Source organism: Aaosphaeria arxii (assembly GCF_010015735.1).
Source record: "Aaosphaeria arxii CBS 175.79 unplaced genomic scaffold BU24scaffold_14, whole genome shotgun sequence".
Taxonomy (NCBI): Eukaryota; Fungi; Ascomycota; class Dothideomycetes; order Pleosporales; genus Aaosphaeria; species Aaosphaeria arxii.
The window spans coordinates 315,429-341,565 of record NW_022983487.1 but is presented as its reverse complement, the minus strand read 5'-3'; the positions used below and the strand labels follow the sequence as shown (position 1 = coordinate 341,565).

The 26,137-nt window shown below is 50.5% G+C and overlaps 9 protein-coding genes across 9 annotated transcripts; 3 read left to right on the top strand and 6 right to left on the bottom strand.

The window, feature by feature from the left end:
• Positions 1-3,211, top strand: BU24DRAFT_455775 (secretory pathway Sec39). Its single transcript, XM_033531393.1, has 2 exons — positions 1-2,799; positions 2,851-3,211. Exons 1-2 carry the CDS (start codon positions 12-14, stop codon positions 2,874-2,876), a joined length of 2,814 nt encoding a protein of 937 aa, XP_033377587.1. The 5' UTR covers positions 1-11; the 3' UTR covers positions 2,877-3,211.
• On the bottom strand, positions 3,132-3,793 carry BU24DRAFT_428794 (uncharacterized protein). The gene is made up of 2 exons (XM_033529565.1): positions 3,648-3,793; positions 3,132-3,595 (listed from the first exon to the last, which is right to left on the bottom strand). The coding sequence occupies exons 1-2, from the start codon at positions 3,783-3,785 to the stop codon at positions 3,431-3,433; spliced, it is 303 nt and encodes a 100-aa protein (XP_033377586.1). The 5' UTR covers positions 3,786-3,793; the 3' UTR covers positions 3,132-3,430.
• A 519-nt stretch (positions 3,794-4,312) lies between these two features.
• BU24DRAFT_85738 (uncharacterized protein) lies at positions 4,313-5,565 on the top strand. The gene is made up of 2 exons (XM_033534715.1): positions 4,313-4,494; positions 4,544-5,565. The coding sequence occupies exons 1-2, from the start codon at positions 4,465-4,467 to the stop codon at positions 5,477-5,479; spliced, it is 966 nt and encodes a 321-aa protein (XP_033377585.1). The 5' UTR covers positions 4,313-4,464; the 3' UTR covers positions 5,480-5,565.
• Positions 5,566-8,689: 3,124 nt separating this feature from the next.
• Positions 8,690-11,025, bottom strand: BU24DRAFT_468223 (uncharacterized protein; the record flags this gene model as incomplete). Its single annotated transcript, XM_033532505.1, has 4 exons — positions 8,690-9,190; positions 9,276-10,498; positions 10,544-10,941; positions 11,003-11,025. 4 exons carry the CDS (start codon positions 11,023-11,025, stop codon positions 8,690-8,692), a joined length of 2,145 nt encoding a protein of 714 aa, XP_033377584.1.
• Positions 11,026-15,373: 4,348 nt separating this feature from the next.
• BU24DRAFT_437407 (uncharacterized protein) lies at positions 15,374-17,130 on the bottom strand (the record flags this gene model as incomplete). The annotated part of the gene is made up of 2 exons (XM_033530204.1): positions 15,374-16,609; positions 16,732-17,130. 2 exons carry the CDS (start codon positions 17,128-17,130, stop codon positions 15,374-15,376), a joined length of 1,635 nt encoding a protein of 544 aa, XP_033377583.1.
• Positions 17,131-18,381: 1,251 nt separating this feature from the next.
• On the top strand, positions 18,382-21,666 carry BU24DRAFT_85562 (TPR-like protein). The gene is made up of 3 exons (XM_033534713.1): positions 18,382-19,044; positions 19,111-19,258; positions 19,324-21,666. Exons 1-3 carry the CDS (start codon positions 18,597-18,599, stop codon positions 21,608-21,610), a joined length of 2,883 nt encoding a protein of 960 aa, XP_033377582.1. The 5' UTR covers positions 18,382-18,596; the 3' UTR covers positions 21,611-21,666.
• BU24DRAFT_85563 (uncharacterized protein) lies at positions 21,667-22,074 on the bottom strand. The gene has a single exon (XM_033534714.1). It carries the CDS (start codon positions 21,930-21,932, stop codon positions 21,723-21,725), a length of 210 nt encoding a protein of 69 aa, XP_033377581.1. The 5' UTR covers positions 21,933-22,074; the 3' UTR covers positions 21,667-21,722.
• Positions 22,075-22,215: 141 nt separating this feature from the next.
• Positions 22,216-23,432, bottom strand: BU24DRAFT_468220 (uncharacterized protein; the record flags this gene model as incomplete). The annotated part of the gene is made up of 3 exons (XM_033532504.1): positions 22,216-22,798; positions 22,895-23,102; positions 23,168-23,432. 3 exons carry the CDS (start codon positions 23,430-23,432, stop codon positions 22,216-22,218), a joined length of 1,056 nt encoding a protein of 351 aa, XP_033377580.1.
• Positions 23,433-23,478: 46 nt separating this feature from the next.
• Positions 23,479-25,709, bottom strand: BU24DRAFT_468219 (uncharacterized protein; the record flags this gene model as incomplete). The annotated part of the gene is made up of 3 exons (XM_033532503.1): positions 23,479-24,309; positions 24,386-24,400; positions 25,659-25,709. The coding sequence occupies 3 exons, from the start codon at positions 25,707-25,709 to the stop codon at positions 23,479-23,481; spliced, it is 897 nt and encodes a 298-aa protein (XP_033377579.1).
• Positions 25,710-26,137: the final 428 nt, after the last annotated feature.

The following is a 26,137-nucleotide window of genomic DNA, read 5'->3' as shown; positions in this document are numbered from 1 at the left end:
CACAATTCGCCATGACCAGGCTTGAGCAGCTCTCGGGGCCTCATTGTATACTGCTTGCTGCGCACTATGCCTCTGAATCCAACATTACCGCATTGCGCGCATTAACCGCACTGAGGACAGCCGATCTTGAGCTTGGATTGGTACTCCGCGTCCTTCTAACTTACTTGCCAGAGAGCCTGGACCCCTCGCAATATTGCGAGTACCTACACGAGCTCGCAATAAATCCTCAAGCTTCCGCATTGGAGGCCAATGAATCAGATGTATCATCCGTCGCAGCTCTTTCCAACTCACAAGCGCGCAAACGAGCCCATAAACTACACACAACACTAGAGCCTCTCCCGCACCCTCTCTACGAAAGCGATCCCGATATTGACGCATTCACACACTTCATAATACACCGATCGCACCGAATCGATGCCGAAATAGGGCAGCTCGAGCTAATATTACAACTTGTGGTGCCATTCCTTCAACACTCAGAGTATCTGAAGACATGGTTCATCTCCACTGTGCTGCCGTTACTTCGAATTGGCTACGAGTATTATCCACCAAATCCAACTTTGACGCTGGATAATTTTGCAGAGCTACAGGGGACAAGGGCAATCGAATATCAGCTTTCGAACTCACGAGAGATCAAAGGAAACCCGCCTGATGTAAGGAATGTCTCGCGAGATTTACGGGGCATAGTAGGTCCTTGGATCTGTGGAGCCAATTTGCGAAAAAGAAGGAGATTGGATTCCGGACAGCGTAGACCATCAATAGGCATTTCAGAAGAGGCAGATCAGTACGACTGGGAATGTCTTTTTCACTATCTCGTCCAAACTTCGAAGGTCGATTTTCCTTTCACAACATCCGCCTTCAACGAGTGGGATGGACCCAGCGATCTCGATTTAGGGGGCTACGATGAGGGGCTTGAACTTATTGGAGAGGATCAACAAGGCAAATTGGAGCTCAGATACGCGCAGGCAGCGTTGGCGAGCATCTATCTAGTGGAGGATAACAGCATGGACACACTTCAAAGAGCACATTCTCTCCTGGCAAGGCTGAGCAATTTGCTCAACTTAGAGCCACCACCCGATTTACACATTGGCGTGGGGTTTTTACCATCATATGGCATCGCTTCTCCACCACTGCATGGGGCAACGTCCACGATTCTCCAAGAGGAGCATATTCTGAACGCAGATAACGCACTCACACAACCCGACGAGGACCGTGTGCGACTGCTTGCTCTCTTCATCTTTTCTGCGTGTCTTTTAACGGGTCTGCAACAAGTATTCTCCATACGAGACGTCGCGAAAATGTACATCCGGAATGACCCTATTGAGCAGAATGCGCTTCTCCAAAAGATTCTACATTTGCTGACGACCACAACCAAGAAAGATGCCGACCAGTGGAGGACTATTCGATCCAAACTGTTATGGCTCTGGAGTTGGGGTACTAACCGCCCCGAAAGCGACCGCTATGGACAGGGTATTCTGGGTAACATCGAACAAAGATGTATCGAGATTGAAATTCTCAAAGCACTCATCGAGAGCGGCCATTACACCTTGATAATTCAAACATATCTCGAGAATCTCTCCGGTCAGCTTCCTCTAACCCAACAGGAGGTTGAGTGGGTGGTTCTGCAATCCGCGATGAGTCACTACGATAATGCCAGCAATGGTAATAGGACAAGAGGTGGCGTGAAAAAGGCATCAGATATCATTGCTGCCTTGGGCCCTCATTTTCCAAGCCCAACAAAATTCGAACGCGCACAGGCACTGCTTTCTGCGACCCACGCCATGTCTTCGTACTCCCTCATTCTGCAGCATGGCGTTCCCTTTCAGCCTGTCAATATCAGAGTGAGCGTGGATCCTTTGTCACTGCTGCGTAAGCTGCTGTCTCAAAACCGAGGCAGTTATACACATTTGGATGAAATGATCAGAATCGGGCAGAACCTGGTGATTTCGATGCCAACAACCCTACTGGAAGATGATAGCGATGCAAATCCACTTGGTCTAACAGCTCTTGAAAAGCGGAAAACCGCTGCTGAACGTCGAGTGACCGGCATGGCAATTGAGGCGGCCCTCGAAGAAGATGACTTTGAGACCGCTTATTCCTATGTGGTGAATAGATTGAGCCCCTCGTCACCTACTCCACTAGTTTCGCCAGCGCTATCTACTGCTTCTCGACGATTCTCCTTTAGTTCCTACGAATCTTTCAAAGAGGATGATACGGACGATGTAGCTTGGAGGGCAGCACTCAATGCCGGCCGCTATAGCTCATCACCGATGTCTACTTCCTGGTCGAGTGCGACCGCCCGACCTGACATGCGTCGTCTAGAGCAGCGTATGGAATTATTATCTCAAGCCCTCATTCTCGCCCCACCATCTCACCTAGAGGAAGTCCTCTCCGTTTGGCGAGAATGTGAAGTTGAGATGACGAACTTGCTTGCCCAAGAAGCCGAAGCAGAAGAGAAGTTCAACGACAGGGCTGATCGCAGGCTGCCAGGTGCGTTTGCTGAGACGGTAGCGTTGCAGCCCCGTCGTGAGATCGGACGCGGTGCGGTTGAGGAAGCACCTATGGGCCTGTTCGATGTTGCCAGAGGCGCAGCGGCGGCCTTTTCAAAGAGCGCATTTCCTCTGCGGCAGAACTCGACAGCCTCAAGAACAGTCGGGGATGCAACCCCTGCTTCTGGCCGGCAGTCTCTAGATAGTGATCGTATAAGTATGGGCGAGACGGAAGAGGACAGAGTAAGGAAAAGAGACATGGTGGCGAATGCTGTCACCGGAGGTCTCGCCAGCGGACTCGGTTGGGTGCTCGGTGAGTAATTGAATTCCCGTTTGAGAATGATATTGGACTGATAAACCATAGGAGCCAAACCTGTTGATCGTCCGTAGTGTAGATATGCCCTGAAGTTGTCTTTTCAAGCGAAAGGTCACATGGTGCTTGATGAAGATAACGAAAGAGTGCATGAAACAAGTAACATAAGGCAATATTTATCCAATCCGATGGCTGGGCAACTCCTAGAATATGCCATTTATGAGTATCTTTGACGTACTGATTCCGCCCTATATGATTTTTCTCCACCGTTGTGACACTTGGCTTTCATTAGTGGGGGGAAGGACAGCAAGAGCGATATTGTGATGAAGGCCGGAATATAACATTGTGAGTCAGCATAGTTTCAGATTCTGAAGATGCGTATTTGCAAACAGCGCGCTGTGCCCCAGACGTCTTGTACAACGCTATAAATTTGGTGTAGTCAAAGATCCTGTATTAGAAAGTTCTTTGCTTCGAAATCTAATCAGTTCACACAATCGATATCTCCGTCATGCAATCAGCGAATCAAGTTCATCTTCAACCCTCAAGAGGAATGAATTTCAATTTTCAGACATGAGCTCCCATTCGATTGTCCATCCTCTCGTATTGGGCTAATTTACACGGCCATCCTCCTCTACAACTTGCTAATGAAGAGACGGGCAGCGAAAAGGCGGACTCGCTGGGGAAGGATGTACTTCGAGAAAACGTAGATGAGGGAAGGGATCAAGATAAAGGCCATGGTCGTCTCGTTGACGAAGAAGAAGGGGATGAGCTGGGGCATGGCAGACTTGAGAACGGTCTAGTTTCGGCGAGTTAGCGATGTCCTCTTCCAGCGGTTATCGAGCAATTACCATCTGCTTAGGAGCCTCCTTCTGCTGGACCTTGGTCTGGGTGGCAGCGAGAGCCGGGCGAGCCATGACCGATGGCCGGGCGAAGGTGGGAGCGCGCATAGCCCGCGCGAATGGGCGGATGAAACGAGAGGAGTTCATGATGGGCTCTGTGACGACTATGGGTCAGCGCGCTGTCGTGGATGTTCAATTGGCGGGGAAAAGCTTTTCGGAAGCTGATTGACGTACGAGATGGTGGTTTCGAAGCCCGGGGAGATGGACGTTGATGGGGATAAAGTCGGTTGTCGTGGTGAAGGTGAAGTCGGCAAAAGCTCGATCGTAGCTACGGATCGGAAAGAGCCGCAAACTCTGGGTCACGTGTCCATCCATTTGGTTGAAAATTGAGCACGGACCTTCCATCCTGCAATTGACCAGACCGCCGCATTTCACAAGTTTCCTCAGGCAGAATGAACCTGCACGTATATATTCATGGAGAAATTGAGTAGGCTTAATGCTGCTACTGGCTTTTGTAGACATTTGCTTTGAAGAAAGTCATTTCGCCAACTACGGCTCTAGTTCAGATCCACTTCTTGCCACTGATCGCATTTACCAATTCAATCATGCTAATATAGGCGCATCAACTATATCATGATAGGAGATTATCCTACAGGATGCATTTTGGTATATTGATCAAAGCTAACCTTTCCTCATGCTAACAACATACTACGCCACTCATCCGTTGGCCCGTACTGCAGATACGATTGCGCGTACTTAAGGCGGGAACCCCTCACCGAAAGACAATCATCTCGTGAAGAGCGTCAAGACTTCGAAAAGCTTGATTATGGCCATCAATAAAGTTCTGATTATAGGAGTATGACTTTTTGCATTTTATCCAATTTATTTCTGACATGAATTCTTAGAATCATGACATTTCCTCTGCCATCATTGATGCGTTGGCGCAATATCGAATCGAGGGCAGTAAATCGTTCGAGGTAACCGCCCTGACCTATCCCTCCCAAACCATTCCACCAGCGACAAATGATCCGCATTTCCCTATTCAACACAAGAAGTCTGACTTCACCGATTCTTCTCTACGTTCATCATTGGCTGGACAGGACCTGGTCATTAGCACGACAGCTGCAGGAGACTACCACTTCCAAGTCCGCATCATTGATGCCGCTATTGCTGCAGGCGTGACGCGTTTCGTTCCAAATGAATTCGGTCAAGACTCTTTGAATGAAGAGATCCAGCAAAGGATGCCACAGAGCGCACAACGTGCGAAGGTTATCGACTATCTTCGTCGGACATCTCATGCTCGACCCGACTTTGAGTGGTGCGCGGTAGCGACGGGCTGCATTCTGGATACCCTGCTTCCTTCTGGAGATCTCGGCTTCGACTTGCAGTGGCAGAGCGCATCAATACACGGCACCGGTCATGAGTTCTTTGCTGCATCAAGCCTCGAAAGAGTTGGATTAGTTATGGCCAGCATCATCCGACGTTGGGATCAAACGAAGAACAAATACCTGTATGCTGCGGGGGTGTTGACCACTGCACAATCAATTCTTGGCTGTCTGGAGAGATGTTCAGAGGCTACATGGAGTACTAGCTATTCTGATGTTGAAGAATGCGTAAGAGAAGGCCATTCAAGAATTCAACGAGGCTGGCCCGACTCCGGCATGTTTCTTTTGGGCAAGAGCGTTCTCTTCGATGAGGAACTCCGGGCCATTGATGTCTTCAATGACTACAATGCCAATGGTCTCCTACAATTGGAGCCGGAGACGGTCAGCGAGATTGTTGAACAAACTTATCGGAAGTTTAAAGATCGAGGTAAACCTGGGTGTGGCTGCGCTTCGTAGCTCATCATTTGGATTCGATCACGAAACAATGTCGTCACAGACAATTGGACGCCACCTGTACACCAGGGTCATCATCTCCCAAGTGGATTCATGGTCTGAACCTTCCCCATCAATACACTGAACTTCTATCTACCGCCTTCATCCGTTGCTGGTGCCTAGTATTTGACCAACGTCATCTTGTCTGATACATTTGGCATTGCATGACAGGCCAACAGCCTTGCGACACATCGGACCATACCATTCGGCGACTGTCGGACTCTGACAGCCTACACCTATTGCCAGCATCATTGAAAGTTTTGCACTCAACACTAGTGCCTTGTATACCCGTTTCCTGCTTTGGCTTGCTGGAGACTTTGATGCATATACATCCTGATAACACCAGTTCTATTGACTGCAGCCTCAGGTTTGAGCCTTCAATTTGCATCAACAAGTCGATGATATGGTCGCTCCCTCGACTAGCGTGTTTTGGCGCGGCAGGAAGTCTCTTGACAATATGCAACCTACTGGCAACGTGGTACGAGAACGTCGACCTTTTTAGGCTGTTGTAGAGTACCGAAATTTGGTCTATGCTCTTTGAACTGTCTTTATGGAAGACCCGGTCGCCGAACAGTAGATCGCAATCGATCTCATGCTGGTGTCGTCCTACTGCTCGACATGACCGTGGCGTGGTTACGCTATGCTCGTTCGTGCTAGCCAAGCTTAGATACTTGCAGCCTTTTCGCCGAATATCTCGTTGGCAAGCGAAGGCTAAGACTGTTGCTAAGATTGCAGGAAATATCGAGGGGACGTCTTGCGCTTCCATTACTTTCTAGAATGTTGTAGTGCATTGCATTTCCACCAGATATCTCAAATTATCGACTCGAGATGAACACTTGCTGCAAGATATTCACGTTAATGCACTGCAGGATCTCACCTGTGGCTGCAGCCTCGCGCTGATCAGCCGGAGCCGAATACGACAGGCGTCAAAGGCTGTCTCCCCTCATCATGTCGGTTGGATGCCATCCAACTTTGCGAGACTGACGTCGATCTGCGTCGCGTGTCGTCGCAGACATTGCCAATTGTATCTTCGACTGTGCATCTCGATAATCTCAGCCAATTCGCTCCAATGCCCTAGGATCATTGATTTCAAATAAGTGCAATGCGCCGTATTCCACGAACTCGCTTCCAGAAGGCTCTCAACAATCTGTCAAAGCATGTCGAAAACCTATATTACGAAAATTTTACATCTGATTCTACGACACATTAATTGTGTGTTATTAAAGACGAGAATGTGCAAATCGTACGATACGAGGCTTGACGGAGATCGGTGTCTGGCTTTTGAGGTGAACTGCGCTGTGTATTGCCCAGCTCCTGTTCCGTGATCCTCGCCACCCTTTGTTCTTCACCCACCGCGCGTCGCAATTCTTGCACACTCCGCCGGCTTGCCCCGGTAGCTATTCGAAAGGAAAGATGTACGATATTGTCATCACGCACGTAATGACTTCCGCGAGATCGCGAAATGGAGGTTACATGGGTCGGGCGTAGAGACCGACAGCTCGGAACGCCCTTTCCAGGCAAGCATGATCGTCCGTAGGGACAGGGGTCGGTTTCAAGGGTCCTCGCCCGCGACGTCAGAGATTTCGAACTTTCTGCCCTAGGTTCATCATCAATGTCTTGCCCTGTACGTAGTATGTACTCTTGTAGCGGTGTGGGCGACGGCGTTTAGCCGCCGCCCTACCACACAGTACGTATCACGTTTTGCGGACAAAAACCCTGGTTTGTAAGGCTTCCGTAATTCAACATCTGTTCTTCTCTACGCGCGTTGGGAGTTTACTTCCCTCGGTAAGACGGATGCTCCGTTCTTTCGGTTTGATTTACAACGGACGAAGCGGAACCTCAGCGCGCCGAAGGAGACACACCGCAGAGTTTCTCTGTCTCTTGTCCGCCCTCTTGCCTACTTGGCTCACCGCTGGTGCCATACCCTCCGTGCCATTTGCAGAAGATTCCCTTTCATTGCCGTATCTGTAACTAGAGGTAGGCGTTTGTTTGTTGCAGATATGCTTGTTACTGTGCGCTGTACAACGTGTTCGTTGTGACCCATTGCCATTTTGGGCAATACTGTGTAATAGTAGAAGCTCGTGCTGCTTCTGCTCCCCTCTCCATTTCGCCTTGTCCCCACACATGGACCTTCGCTGTTTGAATGTGGGGTTTGGTGTCACCGTAAATAAGGAGGATTGAGGTTACTGCATGCCATCTGGCGATATCGTTCGTTGTGTTAGGTCTGTGGAAAAAAGAAGGAAAAAGTAAAGCACGAATCTTGAAGGCGAAATTGGTTTTCTATCTACAACTAGCTAGGATTGTGTGTGTGTAGGGGTTAATCGGTAGCACTCTATTTCTGCACTTCTAGATGTGCAACAAGCCAATGGGGAGAGAACGTTTGAAACTGCAGAAAGCGAGATGGAGGAGGAAATTCGTCACTTCGTCTAGGGCGGAAAAGAAGAGGAGGCCGCACCGAATGTCGTCGGTATCATTCGTGCGTATGCTCGTGCTCATAGTCCAACGTACGATACGAAGCATCCACCAACCAAGGCTAGGGGGTGAGTCGCTGCTGCACCGTAGTGCGCAGAGGGACTGATGGTGAAAAGAAATGAGAAAGTTCGAGGAGAAAGACAAATAAACAGCAAAGCAATCCCATGTTAATATCCCAGTAGTGACCTTTTGAAAATGCCGCAAAAAGAAGCTTGCGAAGAACAGAACACTGTCGTGCTCCGGAAAACGTTCTGCAGCCCAATGCGAAGTGGGCAACGAGCGGACGTTTTGAACTAAAATCCAGTTATAGGTGAAAGGAGGGGCGGTGACGGAAGCAAAAACCCAAAACCAAGACAAGCAAACAAACCAAAAAACACAAATAGAGAAGGAACAAAATGCAACGCTCGCTAAGACACGTGAGATGATAGGGTAAGATCGCCGAGAAATGTGAGTTGTGTTGAACCCGCCCTGCAGCGCCGCAACTCCTAAAGGGCTCAAGAGCATATAAGATAGGACCGTCTAGCCAGGAACGCCAAAATCCTCAAGACAACGTGGGATGTATGTCAAGGGAAGGACAAGTTGAAAGGAGCATCGCTTCGAACATGCAATCGCGACTAAGGATGAAGGTAACGAGTTTTGGATTGGGGGGGGTGTAGGCGGAAGGTGAGGTGTTCTGAGATTCCCTTTACGGTAAAGAATATGTTATATCATGCTTGCAAGACTGTTGAGTGGCGGGTTCATCCTAATGCCAACAAGCTCAGGCTCGGAGACTTGTATTGCAGGGTTTGGTCCACCAGATGTTCCGAAATTGCCCATTGACTGTAGTGGTGAGCCGAATAGACCGACTATAGGTTCTTGCTTCGGCTGCATCTCTGAATAGGTGGTGGGCGGCTGCATGCTAGTGGGAGTGGATATCGGGTACGATGCCGACGGCTGAGAGTGGGATAAGGACAAGGAAGTCGGCATGCCGACGTACTGCTGTTGCGGAGTACTACATGCAGTCGCAGCTGATGCGCTAGGCGTGGGCGTGGAATGCAGGTTGTGCCGTGCCGGCACCGATACTGCTGCGGACTCTTGCGGTGCGTCTCTGTTGATTGGGTACGAGGATGACGTTGCCGAGGCCGATGATGCAGCTCGAGCTCGCACAGTGTGGGTTTCACGGCGGCGTTTTGGGCCATCTTTTACTTTAGGATGCGTGTGACACTGACAGCTCATTAGTATCATTCTTTCAATTGGCATTTCAAGTCCGACGAATCGAAGATAACGCTCGCAGGAATTCTATACGCACCTTGTATGCATGTCTAAACCACGTGGTCCCCTTCTTCTTACTGCTTACGAGCGCAATCCACTCGTTGCAGCTACCACAGAGGCCCTCCCATACATCGAGGTTACCTTCTGTCCTCCGTGTTCGTTGTGGTCCTTGGAATGCAGCGCCCGTTGCGGCGCTGACACCATGTGTGAAGCTCTTGTCGTACCAGAAGGCGCTGTTCTTGAGTACAAGCCATCGCCCTGGTTTGCAAAGTCCACACCAACCCTCGCGCTTGTTGCCGTGGCCGCGAACCCAACGCGGAGTATACAAATCTCCGGTGAAGCGAAGATCCTGCTCGTGGGGCACCATGTCAGGATCTGAAGGATTCATGTCCGATTCCGGGGGATTACTGGGCTCCTCATGGAGTGAGGAGTATAAGTCCGGAGGGTCCGACAGGTCGGCAAAATGGGATGCGCAGCCACCATGACGATCCGCGTTACTTTGGAGGAGGCGGAACAGGCCCTGGGAAGGAAGTGGACGAGGCACTTCGAGCTGATATGGTTGGTCATGAGATGAGAAGAGTGTGGGGTTGCTGGATTGAAGAGGATGGGGCTGTGAGTATAGGACATTTTGAGTCTGTAGTCCAAAACTGTGCATCGCACTTGATGGGTACGCCGGCATAGAATGATGCGGATTCAGTCTAGATCCATAAGGCGTGAATCTATCCTGCACCTGGGCCAGTGCGCGAGAGCTGACGGGTGTTGAAGTTGGTGCATGGCCTGTCGACCACCTCTTGAAGCGGGTGCTCTCCAATGTGTACGGCGACGATCGCACATTATTATGGGGCGCCGGTGACACTCGCGAGCGGCTTCCGCTTCGGACGACGTTATCGTGCTGAGGTCGCCGTGGTGAAGCGAGTGGTGACAGTAGGCTTGGCGCTGGCTCTAGGTTGTTCCACGCTTCACAGTCCGACGCGTATGAAACGGCTTCGGACGAACCCAACTCTTCGTAAGTGGTCACTTCTGGAAGCACACCGCCAGTACTTGACATGGAAAACGACGATTCGGACAATCTTCGAGACGAAGTGGGGTTGAAATTCGTCAACTGATCGGCCTCCTGCTGTTCCATGCCGTGGTACTGCCTGAGGTCAATAATTGGCGTGTTCTCGTCGTGACCCATCAGGCCTTGGTTGAACTCAGCCATATCTGGGTCCATGGAAGGGAATGCTTCCAGCTCTTCACATACTTTTTGCCCCCAAGGACCTATTTTCGTTAATTGGCTGCATTTCGGAGATAAGACAGACGTACTAGTATCGATGACACCGGGGAAATAGTCCGGTGCTTGAAGAGTTTCCGGACCGGAAATGGCATTGCGGAAGGTGGCGTTGCTCATGGCTGGAGAGTGCGAAGAGGTTACGTTGATTTTGGGTTGCCTTTGTTCATGGTCGTCTCTGCTGGCTGGCATGGCACTTCGTTGCATTTGGTTATACGGTGAGTGGGTCTGTGGTACGGCCCACGTGGGATAGGGTGGTGAGGGTTTCGATTGTTGTTGAGGGGCATGTTGTTGCTGTTGCTGTTGTTGCGATTGACGCTGCAAGTGGTGTTGCATTTGCATGTTGCCGTAAGGATACATCATATTTGGTGGCTGTTGTAACGTAGGTTGCGCGTGAGGAAATTGCCTATTAGTGGAAGACGTTGGTCGATATCTATATGCATCGTCAGCTTGAAGAGTCGCCAAGCGAAGAGGACGACATCTGAGGGCCTTACTGCTGGACCGCATTAAATTCCATGTTTAGCCTCGTTTACTGTCGAAATCGACCGCAAGTGTGTGGCCAGTATAAAGCTAGGCGGGATGTTTGTTAGCAACCAGAACAGGCAGCTCATGACATCGTGGTGCATCCAGAATGGGCGACATGCGTCTGGCTGCGGCCATCCCGTGGGGTGGTCTGCCAACAGACGCAAGGGAGAGTCAAAGTGGGCAGATTGCGTTCAGTGGGACTTACAAGTTGTGATGGTGTCAATGAAAGATGTCTGCTCAAAAGAATGTGGCTAGTCGATAGCGTTGTGTGACTCGACTGAAGCTAAAGCTAGAGAGTTAAAGATATGGGTGTGTAGACAAAAGGAAGCCGTTGCAGAGGTAAGATTAAATGAATGTACGGAAAACAGAGTTCCCTTCGCAGCCAGCGCGGAGAGGAGCCCGCTCCAGTAGATAATAAAGGAAAAAGAATGAGATGGTATAGGAATATCGGGCTAGGGTTACAAAGAGTGACGAGGCCAAAGGAAAAGGAACGATAGCTTGAGGAAGAGGAAGACTATATGGATCAGCGCGGGTTCGCGGATTTCCGAGCTGCAACAATGATGAAGAGAGATGACATGTGGGAATGTTGACGCAAAGAACTACTGGCACTGGGTTTGAGGGCAGCTTCGGGAGACGCCTTGGCTGCAGAGATCTGGAACGGCGACAGCTTGGAGCAGAGACGTTCACCCAAAGGAGCAGAGGACCGGGATGGTGTGGTGGAGGTGTGGAGCAAAGCCACAGGGCTGCTGGGGGTGTGAAGGACTTGAAAGGCGAGGGCTATACCACATGCAGATGACTTTGTATGGCACTGTATGGCGATTGTAGGGTCCTGGCACTGCGGAGGGGCCTCATCTTACCCAAAACACGATCCGGCAAACTCGGAGGGGTAGTCTGAGGCCGTACAACTTGTAGCTCTAAGCAGACTCCCTTGCGAATGCGGCTGAGGCAGCAGTTTGGTCATGGTGCAGAGGATGAGGAACCAATTGATCTTCGACCGGACATGGAGGAAGCCGGTTAAGAGAAGCAGAAACCATTTACGACAGTCCGGGGGGGGAGAGAGGAGGGGAGGAATGTCCTATTGGGACTCGAAACTACACGAGGATGGCAGTTTCAGGCCAACAATCCTAGACGTAGGCTCACGGGCTTTTCTCGATTGGAGGGTGACAGACTGGAAACGGAAAGGGCTGGAAGGATTTGGTAGATGGAATAGTATTAGTGTGAGTGTAGAAGATGTAGGAAGAGGGAGAGGTGTAGTAGACACGGTAGGAAGTAGGAAGAGTTTAGGAAGAGGAAGAGTGTAGGAAGAGAAGTGGTGGTCGGCCAGATGATGATACAGATTCGAAACGTGTAGGCCCCGCCCCAGAACATGAGACACCAACCAGACCCCTGCCGAAACCTGACGCTAAGGCTAAGCGAGCCTCACTAACTGGACCTCGCCTACTCTCCCTCAACCTCTCCTCCTACTCCTCCTCTTCCCATTCACTCCTCAACGGTCAACGGTCAACCATACATTCACTCTCCGACGCGATACGACGCGACAATCGATGCCTACCAATCCTTTCCGTGAAATAATATAGCAACACCTTTTTTTTCCTCTCTAGTTCTATTGACCGCGTCTCTCCACTCAACTCCACTCAACTCCACTCCACTCCACTCCACTCCATCGCCTCCCCCCGGGAATCGGAGAAAGTTCCTCCATCAATACCACCCTTCTTCCATCCCAACTGCGTGACGATGGATCTGGATGGCCGGAGAAGAGACCGTGTTTCCCGTCATCCACTCTTCCTCTCGCCCTGAACACCACAATCAGAGAACGGAGACACACCGGACTTCAAATCACCTGGATCATCCCTTCCCTTCTTTCATCTGCCCCTCTCTTCCCACTTCCAAGTTCCCACCCTCCTCCTTCGTCCCCTCTTGAGTAACCTTCGTCGTCTGCATCGCGCGTGTAGCCCGAGAGCAGATCTTGACCACTAAGTGCTCAGTGCACCACTCACAAGCAAGTGCTATCATTATACGCACCACCGTCATCATTCTCTTGTATGCCCTCATGTTTTCGGCAGCCAACACCTGACAGGTCTCCAGGTGCCATGGCGTTGATATACACATCACTGCTCAGCTATACATAGCTATTGAATAACCTCCACGAGCAGAAATGAACCGCAAGGAATCAGTAGGCTGCATACGATATCGACCTGCCGTACACCCACCGCCACTATCTTGGAGTGACCCATTACCCCACCGGATCATCTAACAATTACCTATCAACCCACCGTTGTACATAGCACAGACTTGTGCGTTTGATCTTCCCTAGCCGGCACCCCGGACACTAGCAGTGTGTCAAATCGTCCGTGACCGCTGTGCTGTGTAAGAACTCGCACGTAATGTTTTGCATGCAATACCAGCACGTCATGAAAACGCACATCGATTTTAGCCGCAGCCTGTAATTATAGTCCTCGATACATCACACGCAACCACTTCGGATCTTAATCGTGCCCATTCGTCCAGTGTTAACTCAAACCTATATTTGTCAGTTGACTCTGCTTTTCGATGCGGAGCCTGTCTAGTCCACATCCGTTGCCGTGACCGGGGTGCAAGAAGCTAGAAAGTATGTTGTTCAGGCATGAACATCTGGGCACAGAAAGGTTTAGAGCTCAATTTGTTTGCGATTCAGCCACCATCATGCCACACCGCAACGACATGGTGCATTGACAGGTTTGTGGCGAACTTGCAGATGCGCGCTCAGGTTCAACGCCTTTCCCGACCAGGCTTGCAACTTCAACATGGTGGTGTTGGCTCTCTAGGCACAGAGCAGCATGTTCTCCATCTGCATTAGCTTGACTGCTCGGGGAGGCGTGAGGGCTTCATTTCGATAAGTTGATCGCCAGATCTCAAGGTTCATGGGTACGCGGTGCTCGCTGTTCTCCCTTGCTTCCAACTACTGCAGACCTCATCAGATGCGTCCTAGGATCTCAAGGTTTCCCCACAACCACCAGTCGGCCCTTCATTTGACCCCGTACAGATCACGCCTCATCTCTTGCAATCCCTCAGTACATATCCGCATTCTTTGCCTACCCACGTGTTCTGTCGCACGAAGCCGGACAAAAACAAATTGATGGCTTCTGCAGAGGTGTCCCGTTCTGTCAAGGTAAGATTCCAATACTCGTCCCTCACCACCTGGACTGGCCAAAGGCCCATTCTCGGCGAGTGCAAATGGAGCAAAAACCTCAGCCGTGACCTTTGCTGTACCCCACGAAGGCCGCTTAGGGGCGGCATACTCGTTCTCCAGACAAACTGTACCACCTGCCACGCATGCCTAGATTACGTGCCTGGCAGATAATACTCAGGAACTCGATCGGAGAGACGCGAGCCATCCCTCCAAGTTGCAAAGAATCAATACACAGCTGCCTTTATTGGTTTCTTGCCCAGGGTGCTCATATCATTCATTGAACATTCCAGACCCGCGGCAAGCTCGGGGTGGCATACAGCGCGCCGCACGCGCTGCTCCCGCCAACGGTGCGCCCCGCCATCGTGCCAACGTGAGTGACAAGAGACACAAAGTCCCCCTCACTGAGCACGAACGGGCGGCCACCCCCGAAGAATGTGGAAAAGCTTGGCCCTCATTTCCCGTTGGGATGGTCACACTGACTGGCATGACTAAGGCCACCTCAGCCCTAAAAGCTCACTTGCCATGGGCCAGAGAGGTCATGGTCGTGCTCAAGATTTGCGTAGGGTCTCCCCATGTTCGTTGAGACAGGATACATTCTCTTGGTCTGCAATCCACAGACGGCGTAGGCGTTTACGGTGGTCTACCCCGATGTCTGGGGTGTAACCCCTGAGACCAATTTCACGGCAATATGAACGTCTGTATCGACATGATCTAGACAGAATGGGTGATCCTACAGTCTATGCAGGTCACTATTGCCAAAATCATTGACGAACGGCTGCCAATTGTGTACACCGCGCCCATCAATTTGTCCCACCTTCGCCTAACCGGCACAGATGTCAGATGGCAGGAGGGCCAGTCGTTCGTGTGACAGACAGTAATTATAGATGAGGTTCGCCGGGTATCATTAGCATAATTCAGATCAAGCCAACAGGATGCAACGCCGAATAATAATATGTAGGATTGTACAGAACCCCAAGATATTTAGAAACTATCCCGTCAATGAAGGACCGGCTCGATTTCTTGGGCCCATTGACCATTTTAGACGTACAGTAAACAATTCATAACACCATCAGATATTGGGGAATCCGTCCGAACGCCATACCATAGACTGCATGAAGAGCCAGTGTCACGCAAAAAGCAGCGACACGGTTGATGTTTTTTCACCGATAGCTCATAGCTTCCCAACCTTGACTTCGCAACCCCCGGTGAGAGTTTTGAAGGTCATCTCACTGTCGCCTTTTCCCTTCTTCGCTTCGACACGGCTTCCTAGACTGACATCCTGCTCCTCATGCTGTAGTTCGAGATCCCGGCCCTGTAAGTGCACGATGCCGCTCACGCTTCTTCCTTGCACGTGACCTTCCCACGATTGTGGATAGGTTAGATCAAGGGCACCTGAGACACTCTTGTGGGTACTTGTCAACTTGGATATTCCAGTGGCGCTCTTGTTGTAGGGCGCTTGGAGCGTTACTGTCTGTGCCCCTGACGTCGTCGAAGTGTGCAATGTCGTTTCCATGCCTCCGTCTCCAAAGGGCATGATGTCTGCAGTGATGAGGCCGGCAACGGACGTGATATTCGTAGATGATCCATGGATGAAGGTGCCATCGACAGTTCCGACTTCAGTGTCGATCTCGACCTGGTAATCCCGTTGTGGAATATTGTTCCTCTCGAAATCGGCGCGGAGACTGCCGGAGAGAGAGCGCGCTTTGAACAGTGCGGGCTTGGGGTTGCCTTGTTCTGCTTCTTGGGGGCGCACGTTGATATTCACGGAGCCGCTTTGCGTGTTGATGGCCAACAATTCGCGTAGATCGTATCTGCCACTGATAGATCCTGAAATAGTCTCGAGGTGCGTCTCCCGAGATTTCAAGTTCGAAGCATCAAGAGTGCCGGATGCTAATTTTATCGATGTGATGTTTGTGACATTGAAGTCGACTCCACTGTGGATCTGCATCCCCAGGTGTACGGAATTGACGTTGAAGTTCTCCATCTCGACACCCGGGGCGACGTACACGACGATGGCAATCCCCAGACAAGCCGAAAACTTGGGGTTAAGACCATCGAATGAGTCTGCAGAGGAAGGATCGCCGACAGACAGACCAGACTCTGACCACTCATATCTCACTTCGTTGATATCAACTGATGTCGAAGCTGCGTAGGATATTTTCGCCTGAACCGTTCCTGCAGGCTGTGCGTCTGGTGCTTTGACAACGTGCACCCAGCCAGACACCCTCTTGTATTGCCCATGCAACTGGTGGATTGCCTCCTGGATATCGAGGCTCCGAATCGAGCCAAAGTCTCGTTCATCTGTCCGCGCATTGTACTCTTTCCCGCAATGCTGCGGCCATCGAATGGGATAGCTCTCTTTTGGTGGTTTTGGTTGGGGATCAGGAGTAGGAACGACCGGTTTGGGCTCTGGCTGTCCAGCTACTGCCGACTCCGCGGGTTTGACGGGAGCCGCCGTTACGACAGTCGACTACAGGGTATCGGTCAGCGTCCTCAATTGCAACCGCAGCGGATGGAAATTGTACATACCTGTTTCTCGTCTCCCCGTGTCACTGCAGCAAGAATCGCGGCAAGTATTGCTATCACCACGATCGCTGAAACCACCTTGGCTAGCCTTCTCCTCGTACATTGTTCCCTCAGAGTCTTTCTTTTCCCATCTCTAAACACATGCTCTGCACGTGGCCTCGACATCGACTGTCTCCCATCGAATGAAAGCAACCCCGCCTCCTCGTCCCCACTCTTCCTCGAATGCCATCCATGGGGCGTAGTCGCCTCCAGGTAGGACGGCGGCGGTGCTTCCTGTCCTACGAAGGAATCGAGTAATGGTGTCGAGTCCTCTTCGTACCTGGTTGCGCTTCGCAATGGCTCTCGGTGTGCGGTCACCTCGACCCTCACGCCCTTGTTCGCCGCCTCGGTGTCGATGTACATGCTTCTCTTGAGTTGCGCCCTGATTACAAGGTTGTGAGATAGCCAGTGAACAGCACGAAACCACCAATCGCCCTCAATAGAACCAAAAATTGAAGATGTTGGTGTCAGAAATGGTAGCGATATTTCGCTTGCGAATGTCAATGCGAATGTGAAATTCGTCCTAACTTCTCGTCGACCTGCGGAACGCAAACAATAGTATAGGCAAAGGGGCTTAATTAATCAAATGCAAAGGAAGGCAGCAGTAACGCGGCAGGCACCAAGTTCCAGCCCATTATTATATGATATCAATCCAGAAGTCAAGAAAACACAAGCATCAATATTCCAAGAGTTTCTCCTGTCCTGCCCAGCCAAAGGAGATATAGAAAAAGGCTTAGAATATGTTTGAAGACTAGGAATACTTTGCCGTGGTTGGTTGGGCACTTGGTAGCTTCACGAGACTTGATGCCAGAATTGTTTCGGCGGCGGAAACACCAGTTGTTTTAACTGTCTAGCAGGGGTGGCGGGATGGCTAATCTTATCACAGATACATCGCACAAATGTCAATAATGGGGTTCGTCGTGATCGTGAATTAGCATATTTACTGAATATGCAGTACGGATCGTTGAACAAAGTCATACGGAGTACTTTCGAAGCGATTATGAATATGCAAAGGCACGCACGGGCATATAATGTTAGGAGGTAGATGGTGATGGTCTGCATGCCTCAGGCTGTTTTGAGCTTCACTACAACTGTCGGACCATGATGCGCGCTAAGCCGGTTTAGGGAATCTGAGGGGGAGTTGATCGACACTGTCCCAGGCGAGGCGGGAGAAGTACTGTACGCGTGATTGTTGTTATCCCTTGATATCTTGTATAGAGAGATATGCTGAGCTTTTGGGGTCCCCTATCAGGACTGAATATCGTAAAGCATCACCAGAGAACAGAGGATGCGAAGAACAAGACGTTCAGTCCGAGTCAGGAGGTTCGACATACCTTCCACACCATCAGGCCTTCGGCTCGTACTGTAGGCCAAAGTTGTACAGGCATCCTGTTCTGATGCTATTGTAGAGCAAAAGGATGAGTATGCTTAATAAAGTCTTGGCCACCTTCCCCGGAACAGCTTCTAAACGCTTCGATGCGTCATATTCGGCCGATAACTTAGAGATTGGATTGTGTTGTCTTCAGACGCAGTCACTCGACTAAGTAAATTATTGTTCACTACTATCCAGGTACCTCGTAGATACTCAAAGACTTATGGTTCCCAAGCAGCCCTGCAGAATAAGCCTCGGGTGGCGGGGGCTGAGAGCTGTATCTATGCGTATGCCCCAGCTGGCATGCATAGCACAGCCTGGCACAGCTGTCATAGAGCAACCACATTGAGGGCAGAGATATATACAGTTATTTCCAAGTCCAACACAATGTGATCATACATTCCGCATCTTGCCTGGGATTTTCCACACTAAGAATTCTCCTCCTTGCGCCGCCGAAATGGCAGAGGCACTTGGGGTCGTTGGCATCGTCGCGAGCTTCGCCCAGCTCATCGACCTGGGAGGCCGCATCGTGATCCGTCTCCACGAATATCACTCTAGGGCCGGTGACCTTCCCGAGACGTTCAAACACATCGCGAACGAGCTCCCGGTCCTTCTCGATGCGCTCAAGCAAACGCAATGCGCTATCGACACCGGCGTCATAAACGCTACGTCGAGCCAAGCTCTACGTCCAGCGATAAATGGTTGCAAGGCTCAGATCGAACAACTGAGCAGCGTTATTGGGAATGCATTACCGGCTTCACGCGACTCGTGGGTGCGACGCAGTGGGAAGGCGCTTGTTAGCTTTCGTTATGACAGTAAGGCGGCGAAAATCATAGGGGTGATAAGAGACTATGTACAAACTCTTACGTATCACGCCACTACTAGCACTTCGAGGGCTTCAGCAGGTATGTATAAACGTTGAATCTTCTAAATCGATGACTCGTATGTATTCGCTGACAATAAAGGGGTAGCGCCTCCGGTGGATCGTCCAATTCCCTCTTCCAATGTACCCTTCCGACGCGATCCGAACTTCGTAGACTGTCATATCCTCGAGCAAGTGCAGACTAGATTCTCACAACCAGCTAACAGGCTAGCGCTGGTTGGGCTCGGCGGCGTTGGGTATGTATACACAAGAGAGACAAAAGCTGGCAGGAGGTACATGGTAAGCTGACGGATGTGAAAAGTAAATCACAGCTTGCGGTCGAGTACTCGTATCGGGTTCGCGAGATAGACGACTCGATCTGGGTGTTCTGGATACACGCGGGGACGACCGAACGCTTCATCGAGGGATATCGGAAGATTGCCGAAAGAGCTAGAATTTCCGGTCGGGATGACCCAGGTGTAGACGTGCTCGCCATTGTCAATGCCTGGCTGTCTGATGAGTCCAATGGGCGGTGGCTGTTAATCGTTGACAATGCAGATGACATGGAAGTCATCACATCGAATCCGAGCGGAGGACTTGGTCTCCCAAGGGCCAGCACTGGCGGATCAGCAGGTTCATCTCGACGTCCGATATGGGATTATATCCCACAATCATCAAATGGATCGGTGTTGGTCACATCTCGAAATCGTGAGGTCGCTTCTCGCATAACTGGAGCCTACGCAAACATCGTGACAGTCGACCCAATGGACCAAAAATATGCCCTTCTTCTTTTAAAAACCCAACTCGGCATGACCACTACACAACAAATTGAGGAGCAGAAGGAGGAGGAGGCAAAGGCCCTCGTAGAGCTACTCGACCACATGCCTCTCGCTATATCTCAAGCAGCCGCTTATATCAACCAAAGATTTCCACGCATGAGTATGTCAAGATATCTGCAGCAGGTCCGCGAAAATGACGAAGAAATATCTCGGCTGTTGGAAGTTGATCTCGGAGACATTCGTAGAGACGGAACAGCATCGAACTCCATAATCCTAACTTGCCAGATGTCGTTCGAGCTCATCCACCGGGAACGTCAGTCCGCAGCACACCTTCTATCCCTTATGAGCTTGTTTAATCGGCAAGGCATTCCGGAACACTTACTCGCCGGATACTACAAGGAACATGGGACAAGCAAGCTATTTGAAGACGACCTCAACACACTGCTCAGCTTCTCGCTCATAGCCACAGAGACAGACGGCGAGCACTTTCAGATGCACAGACTTGTGCAATACTCGACCAGGCGATGGCTCGAGATACGATCGGAGCTGGGGGGCTTGAAAGACACATACATCCACTACTTGGCTAGTAAAGCCAGTGTGAACGAGGACCTCGTAAAAACGTACGATGATCTGTTCCCACATGCCCAGGCCGCTGCTGCGTATCTTCCAAACAGCGCCGCAGTGTTCAAGGACTGGTCGATTATCATCGGGAATGCTGTCTGGTATGCATACCATGTGGGGATGTATCAAGTAGTAGAAGAACTGGCAAGGCTCTGCTTGCGTACAAGGGAAAGTATACCTAACGCAGAAGAGATCTACATAAGCTGGGCATCCAACTACCTGGCGTACTGCTTACGGGTGCAGGGAAAGTACGCAGAAGCCGAGTCCGTTCTGCATCAGGTTCTAGAAGAGGAAGAGGGGCGCAACGGACCAGATGCACAGTCGACCCTAGAAGCCATGGGCCATCTCGCGAACATGTTCAGCGAAAGCGGCAAGTTGAATGACGCACATGCCCTGTACTCAAGACTGCTGCCTGCTCAGGATCGACTATATGGACCACTTCATCAGGACACACTGAGATTACGCGCCCGGTTCGCGGCCCTGTTGGCTCACATGGGACAATTTAAGGACGCGGAAGAATTGAACCGAAGCGTATTACAGGAGTTGATCAATCACAATGGCTCGGAGCATATCACCACCCTCGAGTCAATGTTCTGCCTGAGCGACGTGCTCATGTGCCAGCAAAAACACGACGAAGCCGTAATTCATCTTCGTAACATTGTTCGAACTTGTGAAAAGTCGTTCGGTGCGACACATCCTAGGACCTTATCGAGCGCAAGGTGTCTTGGCACGGCTCTCGCATGTCTAGATGAATTTGAGGATGCAGAACTAATTCTGCAACGAACGTTGCAGCATTACACGAGATTGTTCGACGATGAGCATTACTATACTTTGGAGACCTTACAGAGTCTTGCTTTTCTATGTCACCGGCAGTGCAAATATCAAGAAGCAGAGGATTTGCAGAGACGAGTGCTTGCTGTAAAGATCAAAGTACTCGGGGAACATCATCCCGATGTGTTTGACGCCTTGAGCAGCATTGCCCTGGCGATGAAGTGCCAAGGACGGGATGACGAGGCTCTCGAAATGATCAGAAAGTGCTTAGAACTGGGAGAACAGGTCTTAGGGCCTAATCATTCGCATACCAAACTGGCCCGGAATTATTTGTTGGCTTGGACTCACAAACATGATGGTGAAAGGACGGCCAGCATCGATTTTCCTTTGGAACAGGCAATAGAGCAGAAGTTGGTCCTCGCACCCATTAGTACATAAATCACTACATCTGATCAACAGAATCTAACACCAGAGAAAGAGATCGGCTTCTAGTGTTACTCAACCCTAAGCCTGCCCACCTCAAACAAGGGCGAGCCTGGCAAGGTGAAAACTACTGATTTGCAATATGTTGAGCGATGATAGCACCACATCCTCGCCAAATCGCATTGGTAGCGAGTCCAAAGAGAGAGGTCTGGACAAGTAAATCACCATAGGCCACGAAAACTTCCAATGTACCAAGAGAGCAAAAGCATACCATGGTGATGGCCATAAGGATACAGAGGTCATAGTACATCTTGCCAAAGTCAACAACCTCACACATCAAAGTAATGTGAACGCAGATAGCAAACGAAGCAGGTGAAAGCAATCAATTTGCATTATCCATGTCTGTCCACCGGAAAGACTATAGAATGCTATACAGAGAATAGAACCAGAGGAAACCATGCTTTTATAGCCGACACCAAGCAGTCTGTCCAGGGGATTGCGCACAAAACTCCACCTTACACCTATCTTGACTATGCCCCAATTCAGCGGTATCAGCCAATGGCCGAGCAAAAACGGCAGAGTTCAACGAATAGTATCACATCTAAGAAGAAGAACTTTTGTTACTCTGCTACAGGTGCAGAGGGCAGCTTTGCTGTGGTGGCCCTGGACAAAGGTGCTGTGGCAACGCGCGGTGGGGGCGTGGTGGGCCTTTGACCGGCTGCCTCTGCTCCCCTATCGTCTTCGATTGCACTGCCCTGTCCCTGTTCAACCATCCCCGGAGGAACAGATCGCTTGCGTTGAGCGGCTTCAGTCGCGGGTGGGAGGGTGTCTGCTCGGCGCGGCGCGGTTGGCGTGAGAGGGCCAATATCATCATTCAAGGACGGCTGATGTGTAGTAGCACGTCTGATGCCCGGAGCTGGTGCTGGAAAGACGCTGCCGTGGCGGCTCTGGGGGAGCGGAGCGGCATCATCTCTAGGACGCTCCGATTCAGGAATTGTGTTCATGGTATCACTCGGCCGACGTGTACTGCGACCATCCAAGGGTACCGGTAGGATTGTTGGATTCCTTGTCAGTTCTCCTTGATCCTGTCCAATGGCTTTCTCATTTGCAGGATCCCGATCCCCAACGACCACTGTGGGTTTGCGATGGCGGCGATGAGAGCGGTGTAGGAGAGAGCCAAGAAGCAACAGTGAGAGGAGTGAGCTGCGTTAGGTCAGCACTCACCAATTTGCTCGAATCTTATGCGGATGGATGAGGATATGAGGCAATTCGATATATGCAATGACAATCACTACTCACAGGAGCAAGAGACTTCCCAATACTGCGGCACTGACAACCGCAGCCTTTTTCCAGAGGTTTCGCGACTCGTCATTTTGCGACCCAAAGATGCCTGCGTTAGATGATGCATTTGTGGTTTGCGCTACGACCAACACTGATCTTGTGATGTTGCCAGGGGTCGTTGTTTGCAGAAGGGCAGGAGCATCACTCGTTGCCTTGGGTGTTTGTACTGGAGTAGTGGGGCGAATAGCGATAGGTGTCGGTGTCGAAGGAGGGTCGGTTACCGTGACGAACACAGTCGATTCAGGTTGACGCGAAGGGTCCCCAGCAATCTGTTGGGGTTTGTGCAGAAGAAAGGCAGGGAGTTGAATTGGCCGGTCCTGCCGGTTCTGTCGAGGAACATGGCGTACCGGTGATTTGTTTGCGTCATCTGAACGTCCGATGGTGCGAAGAAGAAGCGCAAAGAAAGCTCTGATCCGAGGGGGTTTATCAGGCGTATCTTCAATCTTGCCTGGAAGATCACGAGACTCCCATTTTCCTTCGCCTTCGCTGTCGACATCGTCCTCTACTCCAGACTCTGGCGCCGTGGTTTGTACATCCGACTCCTAATCGTTGGGCTCGCTTGCATCATCATCCTGTTCGTGTGATTTGGATATGGGCTCGTCGCAGCCTTTCTCGGCGGAGTCCAGGTAGCCGGCGATAAGGCCATAGACTTCTACATCTGCACTCCCCGCGCTCTGTTGTAGCTCCTGTTCAGTCTTCTTTCCGGCCAACGGGGTACTAAAAAGAGCCAGTGCTTCGGGCTCGAGCCGGGCCCTCAGGGTCTTATCGACAAAATCTAGCTTGACGGGCAAGGAGTCCTTATTGAAGGGGAGTATGCTGGCGCTGAGTGGCTTGGAAGCTGTGAGAATGCAATGGAGAGAGTGCAGATAGGCCTTGTCCGCAAACTTGCTGGTGTTCGACACCTGGACATCAATTGGTTTGTGGAGATCGAGGAAATTGCTGGGTTTAGTTACACGCCATCTGTTAAATGTAGAGGTGTCCTGATCGATGGAAGAGTCGAAGAACAAGCATGGATCCAATTTTGGAGTCTCTCTCACAGCATCCAACAAACTAGATCGATTGTTGATCAACAGGGTGAGTGGGCTTTTCTGTGGATTCGGGAGTGCTTCGGAGAACCAAAACGATGTGCTGACGTTGTGCGTCTGCCGGTGGGAGTCCAATGTGAAGGGGGCGATGTCGATCTGGCCGACAAAGGACCTGCGGCGTGGGTGATCCGGCTTGCACTGATATAGGTTGAGGGGTTTGTATGATAGAGTGATGTTAGGGTTAGTAGGACAGCTGATAGTTTGATCGTAGGTGCGTGATGAGGGCAAGCCAGCAACGTGGCTGATGAGGCCTAGTGCGGAAACAATAGCGACGGATCGAAGTTGGATCTGTGCCGAGATGAGTATGCTGTGGATTGAAGATTTGATACTCTATGCATCTAGCGTTTCGACGTCCTGTACTTACCATTGTGAAGCGATGCTGAAGTGTGAATTAGAGAATGACTGCGGTAACGAGATGAATAGAAGAGTGTGGTCGTTCCTATGACTAGTGGGTTGATGAAGCAAAGTCTGAGCCTGCAGTGCTCTGCTTCGGATAGAGTGAAGAAATGAGATGATGGAGAGTCAATGAATGATGTGGAAGAGACAGAGTGGGAGTTGGGGGATGGGAGTGCGACCATGTCTCGCAGAGGGAGAAGGTTCCTACCATATTGGTAGCTAGTAAACAAACAAACAAACAAACACCGAACGAACGAACGAGCATATAGTCAAGTACGAGTACGGTCTCCCCCTAGAAGCAATTTCGAACCACACATCTGGAAGGAGTGAAGAAATCAAGTACCTTCGAGTATTGCGACCAGACAACAAGCCTAGATCAGATGATGAGATATGAGATAGATTCCACCTCTAGAGTTTTCTGCATGAGCGCTTGCTATGCGGGCAATATCTATGTTTTCAAGGCAATATAATGTCTTGCCACCATCTTCCTATTCGGATCCGGTCTCGCTCGAATGGCAGGTATTCTTTGACAAGCTACCTGAGGTACATAAGTGGGTTGCTCAGGGCTGCCTGTGTTCGGGCATACATTAGGTAGATTGATAACCCAGGAGGTACACGTATGTACAGGGAATTATAGGAATTGAATTCGATCATGGTTGCCCATTTGGCGGATACTTCGGCAATGCTTCACGACGGTGCGACTGTACGTGCGCACTACTCACACGTACCAATGTATGTAGGTATTTAATGGAGAATGGTAAACATTGCGATAAGATCTTAGCATCGTCGACTACGAGTACGAATTGTGACGTGACGTTGTCGCTAAGCAATAACTAATGTAAATGGAACGGGAATCGGATGGGATCTTTGAATCCCCCACTTAGCAAGTAGCTAACAGATTGGTGGCACGCGAACAGATGACGTCGCCCTTACCAATTCACCAATTCACCCATCCGCCCATCACATCACCCACATCAACCACCTCTGCGCATCACCCGGCAGAAGATTCGAACTGTATGGCCGTGTTCTACAGCAGATGAAAGTACAAGGTACTCGTAATAATGATGGCCACCGGCTGCATCCGGATGAAGGGCGCTAGACACGCTGTTCTAATGGTGCTGATGGAAGCCCCCGGCTACGAAGGTCGATAGATGACGTTTGGTACCTACGGCTTAGCATGGAAATAAGCTATTCTTAAGCAATGATCGGCCATCTGCTAGGTACGGGGACTTATGTCTTACCTCGTACCATCTCTTCTTGAGTCTCGGATTGGAAGAACCGTCGCCTGTCATGGGACTGATTTCACATGGCGATCGGGTTGATCTTCTTTAATACCTATCTACCTTACCCTCATCGCATCCCTAGTCTTCGTGTGCTGATAAATCTCCTTTTCTTCCATCTCATATTCGCGACCTCATCTCATGTTGAACACATCTACGAGTGCGTCCGGGTTACACATACATTCCAAGCAAATTTCAACGAGACGGATCTGGCATCCCAATAATTGTTAGATTACCTTGTTGCACCACCACCGCCATATATTATCAAACCCTTCTAACGCACTTTCCTTCCGGTAATTGCCACTGTGCCTTCTTCTTAAGATCCAAACCAGATACCCACTCACCCTTCACAATCTTCCCTCCGCGTATTCCGAGCTATACCTCCATCAACACCACCGAAGGCAATCACAGTACTACTATTCTTCCACAACAAACCCCAT